Source organism: Melozone crissalis, unplaced genomic scaffold (assembly GCF_028551555.1).
Source record: "Melozone crissalis strain CALT ecotype California unplaced genomic scaffold, PUWL_Pcris_2 ptg000033l_1, whole genome shotgun sequence".
NCBI lineage: Eukaryota > Metazoa > Chordata > Aves > Passeriformes > Passerellidae > Melozone > Melozone crissalis.
This window is the reverse complement of record NW_026535811.1, coordinates 14813542-14835667: the sequence shown is the minus strand read 5'-3', so window position 1 is coordinate 14835667 and position 22126 is coordinate 14813542. Positions and strand designations below refer to the sequence as shown.

At 38.2% G+C, this 22126-nt stretch overlaps 1 protein-coding gene across 1 annotated transcript in view; it reads right to left on the bottom strand.

Annotated features, from left to right (window-relative positions):
* Positions 1–22126, bottom strand: part of TRIM24 (tripartite motif containing 24) — a 53792-nt gene that overhangs the window by 7599 nt on the left and 24067 nt on the right. Inside the window, exons 3-14 of the mRNA XM_054281955.1 lie at positions 16495–16642; positions 14424–14556; positions 13000–13116; positions 11895–12009; positions 11120–11266; positions 8404–8521; positions 6899–7164; positions 6102–6266; positions 4454–4633; positions 2578–2713; positions 1902–1974; positions 432–600 (exon numbers count right to left, since the gene is read on the bottom strand). Of these exons, the coding sequence (XP_054137930.1) occupies positions 432–600; positions 1902–1974; positions 2578–2713; positions 4454–4633; positions 6102–6266; positions 6899–7164; positions 8404–8521; positions 11120–11266; positions 11895–12009; positions 13000–13116; positions 14424–14556; positions 16495–16642 (1767 nt within the window). The remainder of the gene's footprint in view (positions 1–431; positions 601–1901; positions 1975–2577; positions 2714–4453; positions 4634–6101; positions 6267–6898; positions 7165–8403; positions 8522–11119; positions 11267–11894; positions 12010–12999; positions 13117–14423; positions 14557–16494; positions 16643–22126) is intronic.

The following is a 22126-nucleotide window of genomic DNA, read 5'->3' as shown; positions in this document are numbered from 1 at the left end:
TGCTACATGCAAGCAGAAATTACTAACATCTATAACACAGGTAAATGAACACCAGAAATTAGCTGTGAAAGGCTATTTACTGCTCCACCAATAAAAAAACTAATCTCTGATGGCCCAAAAATCTAGTACCTTGTTTATGGATATTCCTGCACTATGACTAGAAACACTTCCTAACAGCACCTGAAAATGTCATCTCTGAAAGTTATTCCTGGATTTCCCAGGTTTTCAATGGATAAAAGCAGTCTGATCACACCATTTAATTTAATTGGCAGTAGGCTAGTTTGATTTTGAATTTCACCTCTTCCTTTTACTTAGCTTTTCAGTTTTCCCCTGAAACAGTTCCCAAGAGAATACCAGTAAATTATTTTAGTCCCCATAAATACAAAATGCCCTCCCAGGAGAAAGGAGCTCTTTCCAGCTGCAAACATTACATTCCGAGGCCGGGGTTCCTCCTCTATCTCCTCCTTCACCACCACGATGGGGAAATCAAAGGTCTCGTTTGAGGGACTTGGCTCCTGCTTAATTCTGATGGGCTCCAACATAACAACAGGGACTTTGTGTGTGGAATCAGCTCCTGGTGGCCTGCTGGAGGAGCCAGAACTGCAAATGACAGGAAGAGGCAGGAAAAAAGGAAATTGGCAGTCAGAACTGGACATATTTTGTACACTGATGCTTTCCAAGACCTCAGGATGTGAATCTACTTTGATTCTTTGAATCCTGAGTAGTACTCTCTTTATGGAATGCAACATCCAAGCTTATTTCCTTTGATGTATACTGAAAAAGCATTACCAAATGGGAAAATTTTAATGCCTCCACCATTACAATTTGAGAATTACTCATGATTTGACCCATTAGTGCAAAATTTTCAAAGTTCAGTCTCTTTCAAATCATGCACAAAAAAGCATGGACATTGTAAACTACACAACCAAATAAAGCAGATAAAATACATATTTATATTATCTTGGGAAACTTTCTTAGAGCCTTGCAGCTCCACCAAAACTAGGACCCTACTTTTGGAACTAGATCTGTCTTTTTTCATGTATTTAGTCCTAACAAGATGAGAATGGAGAATCAAACTTTAAAATACCTGCTCATATTTTAAAATAAAAGTGAAAAATTTAAATCTAACAAAATTAATTCAAGCAGCAGCATATCAAATCACATTTTTAAATGCAAGTAAAGACTCTTCAAACAACCATTTAAGCTGTTAATTTAAACTGTTCATAAGAGTCCTTCACAGAATTTACCATGTAAATGGAATAGAGCAAAAGGTATTCCAGATTAAAAAGCACCTGCATTTCCAACTCAAGTAGGATGAATGTCATCTGATTTTTCTCTGCATGAAAAATTAATCTCATGTCAGATGCATGCTCTAATTTATTGCAACGCATTAACAGATCTGCACTCTTTAAACAACGCTGTGTAAATATATTTGTTCATTAATATTCCATCAGTTAGGGATAAAAACATTTGTGTAGACTCTCAGTAGATATCTAGTGCTCACTTAACTGTATTGTAGCAGAAAATGCTTAATAACCCTCTTTGTAGCATCAGTTCCTTAATTCTGGAGTAATTTATAGTTCCACAAGGGCCTTCAATATGCAGCTTTTTCCTTTAGCTGATTTTTCTGAACTTAAAACCTAATTTATAAATGGTATTCTTTCAATAATGCCAACCTAACCATCATTTACAGAGTCAATACATCTTTAGATGTTCTATTAATGCATTACAAATGAAATTATTGCTTTTAGAATGCAAAGAGTGCTGTAACAACCATCAGGCCTGACCTGTTAACAGAGAAGGTGAGACAAATCCACATCTTTATGCATTAAAGAGAGAAGAGACTCAGGCATGCTCTGTGGAGGTGGAAGTTGCATTTCCTTCTCTCACACTTTCCTTACCTCTCTCTGCTCCCAACACTGGAGGCACTGGGTGAACGAATTGGAGGGTGTACATTTGTCACACTGATTCCTCCTAGGACAGAAGGATCAGATTAGAACAGAACACAGGCCTAAGATACAACTCAGAGAAGTACAAACAATTTGGGGAAAATTTCTCCTGCAGTGAGAAATATCTCATTTTAAACATTTTCATCAAAGGATGAGAGGCATGAGCTCACAGAGGGAAAGAGGACAAAGAAAGGGCCCATACATGCAAGCAGGCTGATGGGTGAGGACCTTGCCTGGCTGACCTCTCCACCTGATCACTGCAGGCTGTTTTGTCTTACTAAATCCAAGCAGATCTCCCAGGAGAACTGCCAGGAAACTCGAAGCTGCGAGCAGGAAGAAGTCTGGGGGACAGATATGAGAGAGACCAAAGGTCTGGGGCCCAGAGAGCCAACAGCCTTGTGAGGCAGAGTGCTGAGCAGCAGCCCTGAGCAGGCTGAGTGGGCTGTTAGTGCTGCTAAAATATTATCTCAACTCTACCTCCTATCAGGGTTTCAACAACTTCGTGTTCATTTTCTTATTTCTCGTGTTTAATATAAAACAGAATTAATTCTGATGTCAGTGTTAACATTGCCACATTTGATTTTTCAATTGCACCACTTCAATAGAAAATTGCACCACATTCAATTACCTGAGAGGCCTGGTGATGGTACTGAGGAATTTGGTGACTGCACAGTCCTGTTTGAAGGGGGTTTTGGCTGATTCTGCTCTACAGTGCCATCTTTCCTTACAGCATTATCCAGTGTGATGTTTCCTGAACAATCAATCTAAAAGGTGGGGAAGCAAAGGGAAGCAGTTAGTGTTGGAAAGGGAAAAAAACCCATTCAAAACAAGAAATACAAAACAAAACCAAAAAGCCTCTGTCATGCTGTTATTTTGAAAGCAAAGACCAAAATGGATCTCATCAAAATATACCCATCCAAAAGTGAGATGGTTACTTTAAAACATATAATCTTGCTTTCCCTAAAAAGAAAATTAAATAGCCAAATCCAGACAGTGCTTCATTTTAAGAGCAGATAATTCTGTAAGTGCCAATTTTTCTCCACAGGCTACAGAGAAGGTTTAAAGCAAACATGGAGCTTTCACACACTGAAGTAAGTTTATCTCCACACCTTCCTTGGACTTGCTCACATTAATACTCTTAAAAGATAATATGCTATACACAAACTACCCCTTAATCCATGGGTGTTGAACAGGACTGGAAGAAACTCAAAGGACACTCAGTCCCATCTGTCCCACATACCCTCTGGACAGGAGCCATGCACATTGACTCAAAATGGAAACAGCAAGCCAACACTTGCTCTTTCCACCATGGCTCAGGCCAGACAACTGAACTTTATTCCAGGGGCTCCCAATGCAGCATTCTAACTTTCCATAAAAACTACACATTCTGGTTTGATGAGTGGAATGACTTATTGAAATGTTATCTACCAGTATGTAAGATAATGTTTGATAAGATGCATCCAAAGGGATGCAGCAACCTTGGCAAGGTCAGCACATTTACAGTGATTTGGGCCAGGTATCTTGAAGACATGAACACACACAAGCAGAAGAGTTCATAACACTGTCACAGAAACAAATATGCTAAAATGTCCCACAGACTCAGTGGTGTAATGACCATGTTGTGTAGTTCCCCCTTGAAGTCTGACAAATACTGTGACTCTGTAGCCTATGTGCTCCATTTTAATAAAGAGAACACACAGTATGTAGGTAAAAACAAAGCATAGGTGGGGGAATAAAGGAAGTACCAGCAAGCTGTGACTAGAAAACCATGACACTTCAGATATCTACAAACCTTAGACCACAAAAAACAGGTTAGGTACTTATTTGGAAAAATAAAATAATTTAAGACTCAGTAACTTCAACATGGACCTCTGGCAAACATGTACCATTCAGAAGATAAAAGATTCTAAGCTTCTCTTTCATACATACTATAAAAGAGAAGCTTAGAAGGTTAAGAAATTATGACCTTACTATGCTCTTTCTGTCACCAGCTCAGAGGCACATTAGAGAATATATGAAGAAAAGAAGTGCCAAAAGGAAAAGACATAAGGAATATATCCAGTATGCTGACCAATAATACCTACCCCTAAGATAACTCCTTTAGTAAGTTAGAAATAGATTTTTAAAATGTTAAAAATATACCAGAAATGCCATCAGCAAACCACTGCTATCTATAGACACTGGTAAATGAAAGCTAAGCTAACACATTTTTGTAAGATTTTGTAAGGATCATTATGAGGGCTGCAGAAAAATATGCAGCATACAAATAAACATGTCCAATTACAATTACAACTTGTAATCCTACTTTTCTTAGTTGCCCTAACAGATGTCTCCCAGAATGGTTCTGAGTATTTCCAGCAACGTGCAGGCAACTCTGCAATGTTTATTTCCCAGAACTGTTTCATTTTGACAAACAGAATTTCAGTCTAAAAGGTTTCTATTTCTCACAAACATCAAGACTTCAAAATAGAATCTGTAAAACACTGCCTCTATGTCACACTCACATCAGGGAGGGATGGCAGATTATAGGAGCTGCCCACTGGGGAACTCAAATCTATCACAGGGGGGCCGAAATTCTTCCCCTCACACCCAGCAGCGCTGGTCACTGTGGGGCTGGATGGAGTCGATGTGGAGCTGCTTGCAGTAGAAGGGGTGGATGGAGCTTGTCCACTACTGATCTGCCACTAAAGAGAAGACAAAAATCCACAATTCAGCTTTTTTTTTCTTTGCAACAGGTCACATCTAACTGAATATACTGACAAAACCAGCAGCTTAGCTCAGGAAGCTGACTACAAACATAAAATCCTGATTTACTCTGAAGTTATCTCATTTCATAAACCAATCTCACAAGATGATGACAAGTAGTTGAAAACTATGAATAGAAAACTATGAATGCAAATCCTTAAATTCAAAGCTATGCCTCAGTGTTAAGTATCTATTAATATTTCATGCTGCATTGACAGTGTTGTGGAAGAAAAGTAACAGTTTTTGTTAAATAAAGGTATTACAGGTAATAGGCTGAAGGCACAACTGCTCCTGTGCTTTACCAAATAAACCCGCATGCCTTGAAGTCTTTGATGTTCCCTTAACAACATAAAGTCATTAAGAATTTGAAATGCTGACTGGATCTCCATCCATATATACATTTAACACCATGATATGAAGTGCACAGTCAAGTCAGACCAAATTTCTTTCTCATCTAGATGTATTCAGTTTTCAATGACTTTAATGGAATTTCCTGGCAACTGCAAGCAAAATCTGACTCTGCTCAATTTCCTCTTAGTCAGTCATTTTATCTACTGGTCTCTAGTTTCAGAAAGACATTACTGAATTATGAGGTATCTTGACAGAAAGGCTTGTAGACAGGCCAGCCTTCTTTTTAGAGGCACAGAATAGAAGTGACTTTTTGTTCTCACAAGTTCTCTTAGATATTGTTCAGCTTTCTTCCATTTAGTTGAATTAGTTCTCATAACCATAAACATTGCAAACATAACTGGTATTACCCCACTTTTCAGGTCACAGGTTTGTTTGACTCTTTCCTGCTAACCTACACCCAGTAATAATATGTTTTTTAATGAAGATGAGGCTTCCTAAACACCAATGTGTTTGCTTCTGCCCCAGTTCAGCTGCTGATCAGCTGGGCATTGATCAGTCTCACTCAGCAGAGGTCCCACAATTGTGGACTCTTTTTCTCCCTTCACCTGCAAGGGTTCACACTTGCCATACCCTGGGGGACTATGGCAGCTCTAGCTTTTCAGTCAAGGTTTTACCTGGCTCCTGGTGAAGTCACTATTACCAAGATAAACTGGGATTTTCTGATTTGTCTACTCACTGACTGCAGTGTGCAGACCATGGCCAAGCTAAGTTTTGTGTAAATGGTCAGAAACCACAGCAATATCAAGTAAGAGAAAGAAACACCTGCACAGCACACACACTGGCTCACCTCCCTAATGCTTCAGCTGCTTAGAACTGTCAAAATGAAAGCAACTTGACAGTTACATCATGAAGAAAACTATGGGCATCTTGTCATAGAAAAATAATGCAATCTCTGTTTTAATTGAAGAGCACTCTAGAAGTGTAGTATAAAAGATGATATAAGGACATTTGATGTTCAATTTCTAAATGGAGAGTGAAAAGGGAAAGACACTCTACCTGCTTTATAGCTTGCTGTGCCAAGAATGCCATTTGCAATGGGTTGGGCTTCACTGCTGGCCTTGGTAGGTTCTGATTTTGGGGAAATCTCATTTGTTGTGCAGGAAGAGCTGAACCATTGGGCTTGGGACTATGATTCTGGAAATGAATCAAGCGTGGAGGTGCCTGCATAAAAACAATAAAAACAGTGCTGCATATTAGCTGAGATCTGTTCTATATTCCACACATTTTTTACTAAAGGGTCCTTTTAAATTTCTGAAATTCCTCATAAATTATATGCAAATAAATAGTACCAATTTATCTAAATTATCAAAAGCATTGAATTTCAATGTTAAAACCTAGTAGACAGTTTTGAATTATTTTATTATATGAAGAGACCTAACAAGAGCCAGGGAGAGAGTTTCCAACTTCGAAAGATACATGAGAACATCATTGGGTGTTATGCAAAACAGATGTAACAAAAAAAATTAATGTCATCAACTTTTTGATCACTTGACAAAAACAGAAAAATGTTGCTAAGCACTGTATATGGCTGGATACAACAAGAATTTTATTTTTTTTTAAATAATAAATACAGGCTGGGTGCTACCACGCATTTTGCAAGGCAAGTTTAAAATGCCCACTCATTTCTCAGTAAAGAAAATGTCCTCTAAACCATCTACACAGCTACGTGCTGGAGATGAGGACAGCTGAACTTATGTATCTAGGTTTAATTGCTTTCCCTTTTTTTCCTATCTTACTTTATTTTCTCCTTCAGTGCCATGGAAAAAAGAGATCTGAACAGAGTCCTGGCTTACCTGATGAGAAGCAGGAGGCTGCTGCATGGCTCCTGGCACTCTGGGGTTGGGCAGAGCTGCAGGTCCTGCTCTGCGCTGCGCTTGCTGCCTCTGAGCCATGACCTGCTGCTGCATGTGCTGCAGGCGCAGCTGCGCCAAGCTGATCTGCGTCGGGAACTTGGAGAGCTGGTTGGGAGGTAAGCTGCCTGGTGGCTGCAAGTTTGCTTCCATCACAGGGCTCTTGGGCATAAGCGGTGGAGTTTCCTTATCTTCAATTACTAAAGAACCTATTTTAGCCAAAAGAAATAAAATCAATACTGAGGCATGGCAGTTAGTAGAAATGGCAGCACACTGGCAGCGACATGCAGCCTGACTAGAACTCAAAGCCATTTCTGAAGTAATTTGTTTCTTTACTCAGACTTTATTTTATTTTTCTTCACTGGTTCTTATATCTAGCTTATCTTCAAAATTGAACGTGTCTGATCATAAACAAAATGGCCTGAATGCTGTGATTTCTCAAACTAGATAGATAAACATGATTTGGTTTTATCTGTCACTTAAAGTCTTACAAGAACCCCAGTGCTAGTCTATACAGGTGCCATTTCTATTTAGCACTTTTCAGAATGTAAGGGACCGTATTTCAGAGGTTCATTAAATAAATATACACAAGAAAAAGAGTCCACCAAACACAGGAAAAAGTCAGCTCATGACCAATATCTCAACTGAGCAGTAGTTCAGAGTTATCACCACACAATCTGACAGTTGGTTTCTGAAAACATGTTTCACTTTCAATTCCTGTCTCTAAGAAAATTATTTATAAAGAAGGAACTTGGAGAACTTCCTTGCTACCATCCAGTGTCCTCATGTCTGGGAAGAGGAGCTTGTTTGCCTTGAAGAACTGCCATAACACTTTCTGCCTCTGACAGAGAATCACACATTTGCACCCCTGTACACTGAGAAAGCACTTTCTGATGAAAGGCAGAAATGTCCCACAGACATCTCACTTCTGCACATGACAGAAAAAAAAAATGCCCACTAAGATAACAGTGGAGAGAGAAAGGAAGCACAACAGTAAAAATCCTGAAAGGCCTCTAAAACCTTCAAGTCCTCCTGCTAAGCTGTTGAGTTCTTAGAGTGCTTATCATTGTGGCTGAAAGCTGTCCCATAGGAAAGGACCTGGGAATGCTGGTTGACAACAGGAACCCTTTTTTTGGATTTGAAATAAGGTTAAAAACTGTGTTCCTTGTGTTAGAACCCAGAAGTTAGAAGTATTGACCAGAAAACTGAAAGCTGCTATTTTCACCATCACATATGCCATTCAAACCAGATAAGTTTGTTAATACTTTATCATAGTATTCATCAATATTACTTTTCCCCATGCAATGCCCTGTAAATGTTTCTCACAGTTAGGGAAATATATTTAGGAGAGTAAATGAAGAAGTGAATAGTGCAGAGGCTGCCGTCACAAAAAGAAAACTGCTTTCAAAATAGGATCAAGACACTGAAAGAATAATAATGTATCATACCTAGATTGAAAATATTCTGAGCCCAGAAGCTGGGATCACAGTGGAACTGGATGGTATTGTTAGTCACCGGGGAAGGATCACACCTTGCTCGGAGGAGATACCGCAGTCGATATGTAATCTAGAACAAGAACAAAAACAAGGGTTTGGTTTTTTCCCTCTGGGGCCAGAGCCATGTATCTGAACAGCACAAGAAACCCAAAAATACACCCCCTCACACCCCCACACACACCTAACAAAGCAACCAATCAAAAAAACCCACTAACAAAAACTCCCCTGAACAAGCCCCTAGAGAATGGAGGTTAAAGATAGAGAAACTTGTCCAAGCTAGAAATAAAGAGGTATTTTTAACATCTTTCCTTTATTCCTAAAGTAGTTTTAAAAAGAATTAACTACAGCCGAAACAAAAATAAAAATTCTTCCCTGTAGAATACATATCCTTCTAAAAACTTGGCCATTATATTCAATGACTTTAACTACTCAGATTTACATAACCATTGATGCTTTTCCCCCATGAATCTATTTTAGCCCATTCATTTTTTGTTCAAAGTATGCCGTTCGTTTGGCAACAAGTACGATCACAGGGAATTTTCTTTTGTACTAAATTTAAGTTTTCTTCAGACAGCCAAAGAACAGATTTTTATAAACTGTCTTTGAAAACTCAGATTCACAGATATTTTCCGATTTTTCCAATGCCTTGGTTCCAAAGAACTGGACTGTGATTACACAAGAGAATATTCTACCAAATGCTCACAATTTATCTAGTGCCTAGAAAGAAAATGCTGTCTTGCAGTTGTTTCAGTAGAAATGTCAGGAACTGATATACCAAAATCTAACAGGCACTAAAATTTTAGAATCACACACAGAAGATCCTGGAAAAAAAAAGCTTGAGGAGTTCAACTCTCGTCTTTCTTGAGTGATAGATTATTTCCTGGAAAAGAGATATACTTGGCAAAATCATCTTAACTTTTTTAAATGACACAAGATTTTTGTCTTTTAATTTTAGGCAGGTCAGTTTAAGACCATACTCAAAAAACATTTAAGTTGACTCCAGATTTTGAAATGACCATGAAAAAACTTTAAGTGCATTATTATTATTTTGGTTAGAGATTTCCTTAGGATTTTTGTGTACACTACCAGAATGAAGTAGATGACACTACAGAAATTCCAGGTTTTTGTTCTGTTACCAGTACTGGTCACACACAATTCCTGCCACAGTTTGCTCCACTATTTTCCTACTATTGTGCACACATTTGTGTTGCAGATAAACTCCTCCTGGTTACCTTGTGTTAGTAGTGAATAGTACAGCCTGAGAGTACAGCCCCCAAGCTCCAATGTTGCCTTTAAGTCTGATGGGCATTCCTTCCTCGTCCTGGATATGCTGGAGCACAAGTCTACCATGAAAAACTCCTTGGAAATAGATTTTTCCAAATGCCCACAGATGGGTTATCTACTCAACTCCCAAGCAGCACCAACTTTCTAAAGCTCAATCTGTTCTTTTTAAAAATACTTGTCATTTGCTGAGGCTTTCTGGGCTAGATGATCCTTTCTTTCAGCTGCCTAATGTTTATATGATTAAGATGTGTGAAGCACAACTTGTTTTCTTACTCAAGTAGCAGAGTCTTGATGGCAACACTAAGCAATTATAAACAATATGACTCAGTTTGATGTCCTTTTTCTCTATTCAATTTTTAAAAAATGACTGTCTGAGGCAGTATAAGGCAGATGAAATGAATTTAACTACTTGAAGTTGATAAAAACAAGTAATATTCTGCTTTAGCCTGCAGTATCAATAATGGGTATAAAACAAAAAAAAAAGAAGAAACACCACCAAAAAAACCAACAGCAAATTCAAACTCAAAAAAAAACCAATCCCCACCAAAGACCTTGGTAGGTTCTAAACTAACCAATGAGAAAATAAAGAAAAAAACTTTGTGAACCTGTTTATAGGAACTGGGGAAAAAAAAGGCATCTAGCACCTTTCCTCAGCATTGCCCCAGATTTCTGCTGTCAGGCAAGTACAGTCTAGTAACCTTTGGAAAAATCAAGGTAAGCTTTTGGGTTGTTTTTTTTTTTCTTTCAAATTTTTTAGGATTTCTGTCCATCATGAACATTCAGCTTAGTGAGACAAAATGCACTCAGATTTTAAGGGTCATTATAGCAATGAAATATTTAGCTTTGTAATTGTTTGTATGGACAAACAAAAACTTTAGTTTAATTTTTATCCATTCTGAAAGTCTTTCAGTGGGAGATGAACCTGACAGAACCAAGACATACAATAATATTTACATTAAATGCTAGATACCAGACACTATGATATACAAATACTCTTTTTCATGAACTCAGATGCTGTGGCATCTGTACTGTATAGGTACTGTAAAGAAGCACAATCATGATGTAGGACACACAACATATTTTTGTCTGTGTTTCATGTCTTCATGGTTTTCAACCCACAGAAAAGGAGTTGTTCCTGCTTCTGCAGATCTACAACAGCTCTATGGTATTGTAACAGGAGAGAATGATGACCAGAGAGCTAAATTAACAGAAACATTCTGTATTTATGTTTAAGAGAAAATCATAACAACCATATATAAATATTCCAATTAGTAGATAATCATTAAAAATTCTAATAGCCCAGGACTCCAGACAAGCATGTGCATGCATATCTGAGTTAACCCTATCTCTGGGTGAATGGAGAGAGCTGTCTTCCTAACCTTACCAAACGTTTACTGTACAACAGAGCTGTGCTGCTCCCACTGGAAACTGCCCATTTGGAAAAATTCATGACGTGTTCCAGCTGCTTAGAGAGACCTGCCACTTCCTGCTGTTGCTGCAGAAGTTTCATCCTGTGCTCTTTTGCCAGAGTCTGCAAGTAGAAAAGTAGTTCCAGTCAAAAGGTTGAATTTACAGTTAAAAGGCATTAACTTTCATACTGGTAATTCACAATGATCAATGGTTTCACTCAGCTCCTCTAAAAAGGACTCCTGCCCCCTGATGCAGCAGCTATCAAACAGAAAAGTCAGTACACATTCACTCAAGATATCAGGGCTTTCTGTGCTAATGACACATTTTAACATATATTGATATATGTGTATGTGTGTGCCTCTCTACACACACACACCCTCTCTCTCTCTCTCTCTCTCTTTTTAAAACACAATTGGAGATATTATTTTTCCAGGTACCCATTCTAGACAATTCTCTCCTGTGATTTGCTACTGGATTACTGAATGTATGAAAAAATCTGATAGAACACTTTTCATCCATGATGTGTGGAATTATGAATTGTAAAAGCATGGAGAAAGAAACTGGCCACCCCTCAAAAACCAAATTTTCCTCCACCAAAAACCCCACTTGCTCAAGCAGTTGTATAGGACATCTCTCCACTTTGGAATCATGCACAGAGGACTAAGGCTAGAAATTTACTGCAATGTGAATACATAGAAAAAAATATCAAGATTGAAAGTTTTTCTTTCTTATGATAGAAATGAAATTACCTCCAATTGATGCAGCAGAGCTTTTCCCTTTTTATTTATTTCTACCATCAGTGTAAATATGGCAACTTTAATATCCTGTTCCACCTGCTTTTGATTCTGATTCACTTCAAGAATTCTGTAAGTAGACAATATAGAAAATAATGTTCTTTAGCTCATAAACCCATCTAAACAGTATTTAAAAAAAAATCAGTGGCTTAGGCTACAATACTTCTTGTCAAATGCAGCAATTAATCCATGTATCATCAGATACTTAGAGCCATGAAAATTAATGGGAGAAATAGAGCAAGTAACAGTGACCTATGACAAAATTCATTAACTGGTGGCAAATTCTAATGCCATAAATCTGAGATCTGTCACTATTAAATGCTCACTATAATTGAAATTGTTGATTTTCAGAGTTCTGGCACTTTTCTGGACCGGCCCATGCCAATCAAAACTGCTTAAATCTAATTTCCATCTAAGGCAGAATGGCACTGATTTCGCTGTTTCAGCAACAGTGCTCAAACAGCAAAGCTTAATGTTATCCTGGGGAAACTTCTACTGCAAAGATGCAGGAAGAGTTCAAGTCACACTTGGCATCCCCAGCTGTGCTGACCCTCCCTGGGTACTGCAGCACTGAACTCTGCTGAGGGAGCAGCCCCAAAGGCTGCAGATTGCATATTACAGATTTATGTTTCTCCTGGGTTTGTAGTACCCAGTGAATAGAGCCCCAAGCACAAAAGTACTACATAAATCTTCAAATACATGCCACAAACATTATGAAAACATGAATCACAACCTTTCACTTTCTATGAGGGTTCTACACTAAGAAAATTAATGTGCTGATGGTGGGGAAGCATTTAAGACTGTCTTCTACAGTCCTTATTGCATAAGTTGTTTTGTTGCACCCAAGAACTGCTGCCCATTAAGTCCACAGGCTGAGCAGAAGAATTACCCAACACAGCCAAGCATGCTGAACAGGCAACAGCCACTACAGTGAACTTCAGAATCCCTCTTTCTGGAAAAATAAAAGGAGGGAGGTACAAAATACACTAACTTAAACATTTCAAAAAACTACATGTAAAGTTGCCTTCAGTCAGTTTTAACCTCATAATTTAATACAAACCTGTTATGGATCTGTTTCCCTGTATATTTTATGTACTTTGTCTTCTCCATCAATTTGGTGATTAGTGTCTCAATGATAACTTTCTGGTTCTGAAAAGCTTCTTCTATAAACTGGTACCTGTAATAAAAACCAGCGAGGATTCACACATATAAAAGGTGTTATAGACTTGCTAAAGAGCAGAGTGACTTACAAAATAATACTTCTTTAATTGAAGAAAGGGGCTACTCAAATCCAAAACTTAACTGTCATCATGGAAACATATGTCAGCAAATGCTTATATATTTCATTTATAATACATTTAATTTTACAGTCTATTTCCTGTCATACTGGGGTAAGAATTAATGATTTTCATAAATACAAAAGGATATTGTGTGAACAAAGCCTAATTTTAGCCAAAAAAAAATGGTTTGTGGTAGTCATCACTTTGAATGTGAAAATGCAGGTAAGCTATTACTTCATGCAAGACAAGGATGCAGAAGCAGAAGAGATTGCTGAGTTGGTAGAAACTGGCAACATTTTAAATCAAGGAACTGAAATCTCAGTTTAACAATCTGAGGAAAAAAAAGAAGTGGCACATTATAAAAGGGATATAAATCCTAAGAAAAGGAGAATAAAAGAGGAAAACTGCAACTCTGCAAGAGCAATGTTTAGCCTGTTCCAAGGAGCAACAATGGCCAACACTTCTCCACATACTGACATTCACCTGGTCAGGCAAGCAAGCTCTTTGGGTGGTTGCATCAGGTATAACAAGCATATTAATATTTAACCAGGGTGCATCTGCCCCAAAACACAACAGTATGTGTTAACCAGCAAGATTTTTGCCTTGTACCCAGAAGTTGTATATAATTCTGCTTTTCAGCTTCAGTGACCAGTAAGAGATGACCAAAAGAACCACAACACAAAGATTTGACTGTTATAGTGTTGTCAAAGTACAGTATTAGCCAAACTGCAGGTTAACTCTTCCTCTGAAAGGGCTCTTCACAGAAAAATGAATTCCCATTTTCTCCATTTGAAATGGTTTGGTAATGTTGTTATATAATCTTGGTGAAGGACAAATGGAGAAATTACACGTAAGTGTACAGTTGCATAACACAACCCCTGTGTTTTCTAAGGACTCTCTGAAGAGCTGCACAGCAACAAATTCTGACCAAACAACTTCACTGTAAAAAAGGTCTTGTGCTCAAGTCACCAGATTAACAACTGGAAGAATTAGGTTTTATTCTAAATGTAACACACACTCATCAGTCACATTCTTTGGGATACAATCTCTGTGTTTGTGTGAGTTTCATGTCAGAGCAGAAAATTTTAGTTTACACTTTTTCCATCTGACTGTGCTCCAGACAGCTAGAACTAGATTGCCTGAATGTACTTCAGGCTACCCTCCTGCAAGTGAGATGGATAAAATGCACACTTTGCTTTGATACCTGTGCTCTTTGTGCTCTAGTAACTGGCAGTCTCTGCAGGTCAGCTTGTCACAGGTTTCACAATACAACTTCAGCTGCTCCTTTTTGTGGTAAGGGCAGAACACTGGTCGCTGACTGGTCACTCCCACTGCCTCTGTTGAATAAAGAAAGACGTTAGTACAGTCTACTGAACTGGTTCAAGATTTGCACTCTCCTGTTTTTCCTTAGATGTACCAGTGTGTGCCAGGTCCCTCACTGAGACTGTAACAGCGATAAGCTCAAACTGCAATGTCTCACTCTTCTTGCTCAAGCATGGAGCTACCACCCTCTCTAAAGGAAAATGTCTAAACCTATTTTAACATAATCTCTTCTGGCCTCACAAAACTATTTACAAAAGGAGCAGCCAGTACTGCTGCAGCTGCAAAAGACATTGCACAATCAACAAGCTCCTTTCTTACATGGAGATGAGGAGGTAGTTGACTTAATTTGTGCTCTGTCTTCTTTCTCAGCTCACTTGGTGGAAAGGGGTTTGAGGATCAAGACATGGACATTCAAAGTGTAGAACATACAGAATATAACAACCAGGAGATATGAACTTCCCTTCAGGACCCCATTCTAAATGGCTGAGAGGTCTCATTCAGTTTCTAGTGAGCAAGTATCAAAGGGAGGAGGAAACATCACCAGACTACAGAAATTGAATCTGTTTCTTTCAACAATTTAACTGACAAAGGCTGATTTCCTAGGAGCTAGGTTGGACACTGAGTTCATAAAGATTATACAGCCTGTAATGAAAACGGGCTTCACACAGCAACCCATCCCTCACTGCAGATCAACACCCATTCATTTACTTATTTTCCAAAAATATGGAAGAAGTTACTCTCAGATCTGTATCCTTCTGTCAAAATTCTTTCTAACTCACCACCAACCTGCCTCCCAAACAGGCCTGAGTGCACTGACACCATTCCCACCACCAAGTCCTGTTCTGCCTAACAGCCACCAGCCACTTCTGTCCATTTTTGTCCTCTCTTGAAAGTACACTCAGTACTCACTTTTGATTAACCAGGGGTGAAAGTGGGATACACAACACAGGGAATGTCTCCAAAGTACCATGGTGGAAGAGACCCTTTGAGCAATAGATTACCTCATAGTACTAGATAGGGTGGAACAAAAATAAGTATCTATTCTAATACATATCTTTAAAATAATATATTGCAATTTCTAAAAATTATGTATTTACAAGAAAAATCATGCAAGTCCAATGGATGTATTAGAACCAGTAGAATGTTTGTTAGCATCCTGTAACATTTATTATCCTTCTCCAATGACAGTACAAGACAAGACACAGTGGGAAAAAACCTGAAACAAAAGAGGTTCTCAATGAACAGAAAAATACAACCTTTTCTACCACAGAGTAGTCAGCATTTCTCAGAGAGGTTGCACTGTACACCACATTCAGCATTTTTGGTTCCCAGGGCCCAAATGGATAAAGCCCTGAGCACTGGAACTCAGAACTGAATGCCTGAGGCAGGAGGTTGGATTAGATGATCTCCTGAGGTACCTTCTAGCCCAAATTATTGTAGATCTAACTGAGGAAAAATGTCCCAATTCATAATATACTTCCCTTACATTTCTAAGGCAAAACATTTCAAGCTCAAAAAATACTTAGCTAAAACATGAATTTTGGCTGGCTTTTTATCAGAATGCTGAAAATGTATAATCTATTAGTGCTCCTTTTCCTGCTGGATACAACAAAGCTCATATTAACCATTTATTAGACCTCTAGTAAAACTAGAGAAGCCAAATGCCTAAATAAGTATTTTCTGCAGCTGATCTCTGAAGTCTAGATCATAATTTGCGATCAATCCATGTGGAAAATAAAATCTATGTGTATTTATTGCTTTAAAACATGTTAAATAACAATTTTAAAAAATTAAAAAAGGAAAAACAACCTGTACCACTATTCAGCTAATCTGAGACAAAAAACTGACAGAACACCAGTTTTCAAGTTACCACTTTTTAAAAAAAAGTTTGTTGGTCCAACATAACTTTCCAATGCAGACACAAATTCTTTGTGAAATTATAAATATGTTACCTGGAGATACTTCCTCTTTCTGCCTCACAGTATGATCCTTTGTGAATTTAACCCTCTGGTGAGCTCTGATGCAGGTCTTGCACAACCACTCCACACATTCCACACAAAACCCATGAGCTTCTGCATTGTCTTCACAGCTTGTGCAGACCTGACAAGAGGAAGAAAGGTAGCTGTTAAAATAAGTTTGGAATACACACACAGGTTATTCTTCATACATCATCAGTGCAGTTTAATGGTCTTCTGAAAGCAGTGAAATGAGAACAGAAAACTGCCAGAGGTACAGGAACATTATAAATAACAGCACAGAAGTAATTGAATGTGACTTTTCAAAGAAACAGGTCATTTTGTCAGTGTTACCATAAAATCTTTGCCTGACATGAAAAAAGTCAGACCACTACTTTCTGCCATTCCTTGCACACTTAAAAGCCAAACAGTGTTTATTGCATACAAGAAGCTGTTGTGAAATATTTGTTAATGACAGAACACAAGCAGCACTACTCTGATTTTAGAAGCCTCCCTCAGTTCACCCAGCAGCTTTAATTTTAACTTCCAGTCACCTGCTTGGTTTCAGGAAGAACACACCATACAGAACAGCAAGGTTCCTCTCAAGAATCTTAGCATCACCTCTTAAAGACAGTATCCCAGTTAAGTTTGTCCAAAAAGCTACCCCAGAACAGATTTGCAACCAATGCACAAGAATTCTCAAACTGTGGCCTTTTAACTCCGGGGCTCTTTGGACTACACCCAACAGGAAAAAGAAATAAGTAAGGAAAACAAACATGGCAGCAGACCAAAACTTCTCCACACAGAGTAAATATATACCCAAGAAAAAATTGCTACAGTTCCACAATCTGATCAACAGGTTGAAAACTTTGAATGATGGACAACACCATTTCACACACTCATAACATCTTTTCATTTTTACCCCTCCTTTCCAATGCCTCTGTAGTCCTACCTCCAATGGGGTTTTGGTAGTAAAAAACAGTGAACATGCTTATGTGGGGCTGGTTTAGGTAACTACCCCCATTTCTGGCACTGTTTAGCACTGCTGCAAACCAAAGCCTCAGGGGTCTGAAGATTGCTACATCCTACAGATCACAGCAACACATTTCTGCTCGCAGGACCAACAAGGAGAACATTTCAGGTTTTAGTTTTGCTTTCAATTTGATTAAAAAAACTCAACCAAACGACTTCTGTACCCACACAAAGTAAATATAGACTAAGTTAAAGAGGAAGGAAATATTTATATCTCATGCAGATAAAAAATATATACATAGAACTGTGTTCCAGTTTCCCCTTCAGGAAAGAAAGGAAAATGAGCACAAAATTCGCCTTAGGCCAGATAGTAAGTTACTGACAGAACTGGAATTTGAACATGAAATCCAGATTCTCAATTCTGTGCTTATGTTTCTGGATCATGTAACCTCTCAAAACAAGTAGCTTCTGAGAAATGAAGTTACAACACAAAGGCTGTTGACCCCTCTTTTTGTCACTTGGAGTTTGAAGCAGTTTCTTTTCATTAAAAGTGACCTGGAAAGGAGAAGGAATTGGGCTTGAGCCCCTTTTTCTGTTTCTTTACAAAAATGAGGCCTGAAAGTTTCTTTTTCAAAATAATCTCAAAAATTTAACTTCTCCTTGGTTTTTCTTTTTCTTCCCCTTCTTCTCTTAACAAAAAATATTCTTATTCCTATCCATACCAGTAGATCAAGGAAAAATACCAAAGTCAGGACATCATTAAAAAAGTCTAGAAAATTGAAATAAAGCAATTAGAGGAAGTGAACTGTAATCAGGAAATTGAAAATTTCTACTTTCTGTCTTCATTTCAGTGGGGACAGAGTGGGGGTTTTCCTCAGTAGCTGGCACAGTGCTGTGGTTTCAGACTTAGTACAAAAATAACATTGATAGCAACAACCAGCACATCAGTTTGTTAGGCAGGGCTTACACAAACTCAAGGAGTTTTCAGCTTCCCATGCTCTCTGCCAGTCAGCACAAGCACAAGGAGGGAGTGAGGCCAGCACAGCTGGCCTGAGCTTCCCACAGGATATTCCATACCATATTCCATAGCACAGAATATCATGCTCAGCACATGAACCATGGGGAGTTGGGTGGGAGGCACCAATCTCTGTCCAGGGAAAGGCTGGGCACCCGTCAGTGGGTGGTGAGCAAATTTATTTGGCATCACTTGCTTGTCTTGGGCTTTACTCCTCCCTCCCCCTCTCTCACTCATTACTGGTATTATTATAATTATTTAATATTACTTTGTTTCATTTATTAAGCTGTTCTTAGCTCAACCTACAGTTTTACCCTTTTTTCCCAATTCTCCTCCCCATCCCACTGGAGGTGGGGAGGGAGGAAGGAGATAAACTGAAAGGGAGAAGTAAGAAAGGCTGCATGGTGCCTGGTTACCAGCTGGGGTTAATGCATACCACTTGTTATTAACCCTTAAATTCAATGACATTCTGAAAAATAAAACAAAAAAATTTAAAATTGTTCTTAATTCTTGGGGGGAAATCTTCTCCCTCCTTTCTCTTTAGCCATTTGTCTCCTCCTTTTTGTGCCAGTGCAACTCTCTGCAAGACTGTGATGCAAACCAGGACTGATTTACACCACTGTAGCCCAAGGCTCAGTTACATCAGCAACGCTGACTGGAGAGCGAACTGAACAGGCAGCACAAGAAAGTTTTCACATCAGTCTTGTGGCCAGAGAGGTGAGATTGTGCTGTGCCCCCAGATACCCAGACATGTTTTTGAAGGTCAGAGTGGAGAGTTACATACTGGACATTTGGTTTTCTAGTCTAAAAAAAAAACCAGCCCTAAAAACAAAATAAGCAGAGAAAAAAAAACCAAAAAGGTCTTTCTAAGACCTTTCTCTAAGAGAGAGAGAAAGAGAGAAAGAGAGAAAGAGAGAAAGAGAGAAAGAGAGAAAGAGAGAAAGAGAGAGAGAAAGAAAGAGAGAAAGAAAGAGAGAAAGAAAGAGAGAAAGAAAGAGAGAAAGAAAGAGAGAAAGAAAGAGAGAAAGAAAGAGAGAAAGAAAGAGAGAAAGAAAGAGAGAAAGAGGCAGAAACCAAATTAAAAGCAAAACCAACCAACCAAATTCCCTGCAACACCTTTTCCACATCACCTTTAGCAAAATCAGGCAGATGAACATGCCAGGACATTTAGGTAAGTTCAAAGAATGTTTGAAGTTATTAATTCTCCCTAGATTCCAAGCGCTTCATCTATTTTCTTTTTTAGTTGAGTTTTTTTAACTCCTTTGACCTGCTGTATGTGGAATGAGATGAAAATTGTGATTCAACAACCAATCATCAGGTGGTGCCAAAAAAATCCAAACTCCTCCTTTGTAGTATCAAAAATATATATCCCACCTTTACACACTTCAAATCCACCAAGTGGACAGGAGACAGATTTTTAAAGCTTTCCATAGACAACATAACTCAGGCTGTCAAAACAGCAATGCCTTCTGGGTAGCATCAGATTTGCTCCTATCCACTCCTGATTTGAAATATGCATTTTCAGATATAGGTTGGATTGTGCTAGAATTCCTAGTTATTACATTAAGCCATACAGCTAAAACACATGAAAGTATCATTACTGCAAATATTTGTTATGCACTTACAAAATCTAAAACTCATTTTTGTGACTCACACAAGCAGTGTTTCAGTGATTTCAAAGAAAACTCTCCCAGTTAACCTAGAAGCCTTTATTCTGGTCAGACAGACATTTATTTTTAATGAGTTTTCCTTGTAATTACATTTAATTCAGTTACAAGTTCTAGTATTTATAACCCCAGGAAGTGTTCATTCAGCCTTCAGTCAAATTTAATGAAAGCAGAAATTACTCAGCATGTTGCAGGTTAAGTACTATTTTAAGAAAATACACAAGCTTTTATGGCAGAAAAAACACATTTACTTGCAAGAGTTGAGGTAATAGACCTGTTTTCTCAGCTCCTGTAATAAGTAACCACTCTTCCAATTAAACACACTCTGAGTATTAAAGAGATTAAATAATCAAGCAAAGGTTTCAAAGGAAGAGTGCAAAGTAGTCCAGATGAATATTCAGTGAACTCCAAACTTCACCAATGTAAATGAGATGCAATGCTTTCCCCCACTGGATCCAAAACTCACTGATGCCAATAGTGACATAACTATCTCCTGGCACATAAAAAAATCACTGAAGAGACTATAAGTAATTCCCAATATGACCCATGTACTGACAGCTCAAAATGCATGAAATCCTTCTTACCCCACCTTCCCATCGATATCCACATCATTTCAAAGCATACATGAGCATATTGTGACTCTTCCTGAGCCTATCACCCACCTCCATAAACCACTGGCTTTCAGAGATGTTTTGGTCACAGGTCCAGCTTTTATTAACTGTTCAAGCATAATAAAAACACACAGTGGTTCCTCTGGCACCATACAAACTTAAAGAAACTTATTGTTCTAAATTCTCCCTATTAATCACCTCTGACAGTCAGACTTGCTTTCCTAGTATCTTGATCTAGTATCAGATCTAAGCTGATTCCTTGTTACTACATTCCTGGTATGAATGAAGTTCTATATGTCTAATAAATAAACAACAAAATTGAATCTAGCAACAGTTTTAATTGAACAGAAATTTTATATAAATGAATACAAGCAAGTACATGAAATTATGATCAATCATATAAAAAATGTGGTATGATTAAGGTTCATATAAAGCATAAGCAAAACCAATTGGGGTACAGGGAGGGCTTCTCACCCTGCCTCACATGGGAAACAAAGGAATCCAAACTACACTTCTATACTGTATGCTAATACATATCCATCAATAATTTTCCATAAATCTGCTCCTATTTTCAATTCTTGAACTCTACATCACTGCACTGCACAGCACATGCTCCATTGTTGCTAGGGGGTCTCCTGGCTTGTTGGTGGTCTTTCCAGAGGAAGGCTCACCATCTTCCCCGCTGCCCTCCGAATAACCTGGCAGGCTGCACATGCACACTAAGCTCCGTGTTATATAAGTAAGCATTATATTCCAAATAAGCCTTATTATTTGACAGATTAAAACCACAATTTAAGATTCCATACCTGGAATTGTCCCAGCTTTGCTCATCCCAAGGCTTTTTCTGTTTTGGGATCTTGCTTATCTCAATACTATATCCTGTATCCTGTTTTTCACATCAGCCAAAGGGGCCCATCTGCTTTGTAACATTAATCACATATACTTTTCCTTTATTATTTTATAACAATTATTTTCGAAAATATTGACATAGTTACAATTTAGTTAGCACAAATCATATCCATTTATCACAATTCTCAACATCTCACATAAAACTCAGCTGTTCTTTCCTAGTACAATATTTTAAACTGGCAGGTCAGTAACTGGTAAAGATACAAAATGTTAATCTTACCATCAAAAATATTTTTACACACATTCTGTTTTGGACACAGGAGCTATGAGAATTAGAACCTAGACTAAAATGCTCTAGAGGCTCAATATGCTGCACCAACTCCCATATTATCACTAAGGTCCTCTCTCTTGCATCAATCTCACATTTCTCATTTTTATTTTCATGGCTTTGCATACACCATGTTCCTCTGCTGAAGTCCCTGAATTTCCCTCACTTGTCCACCCTTTAGTCTGAT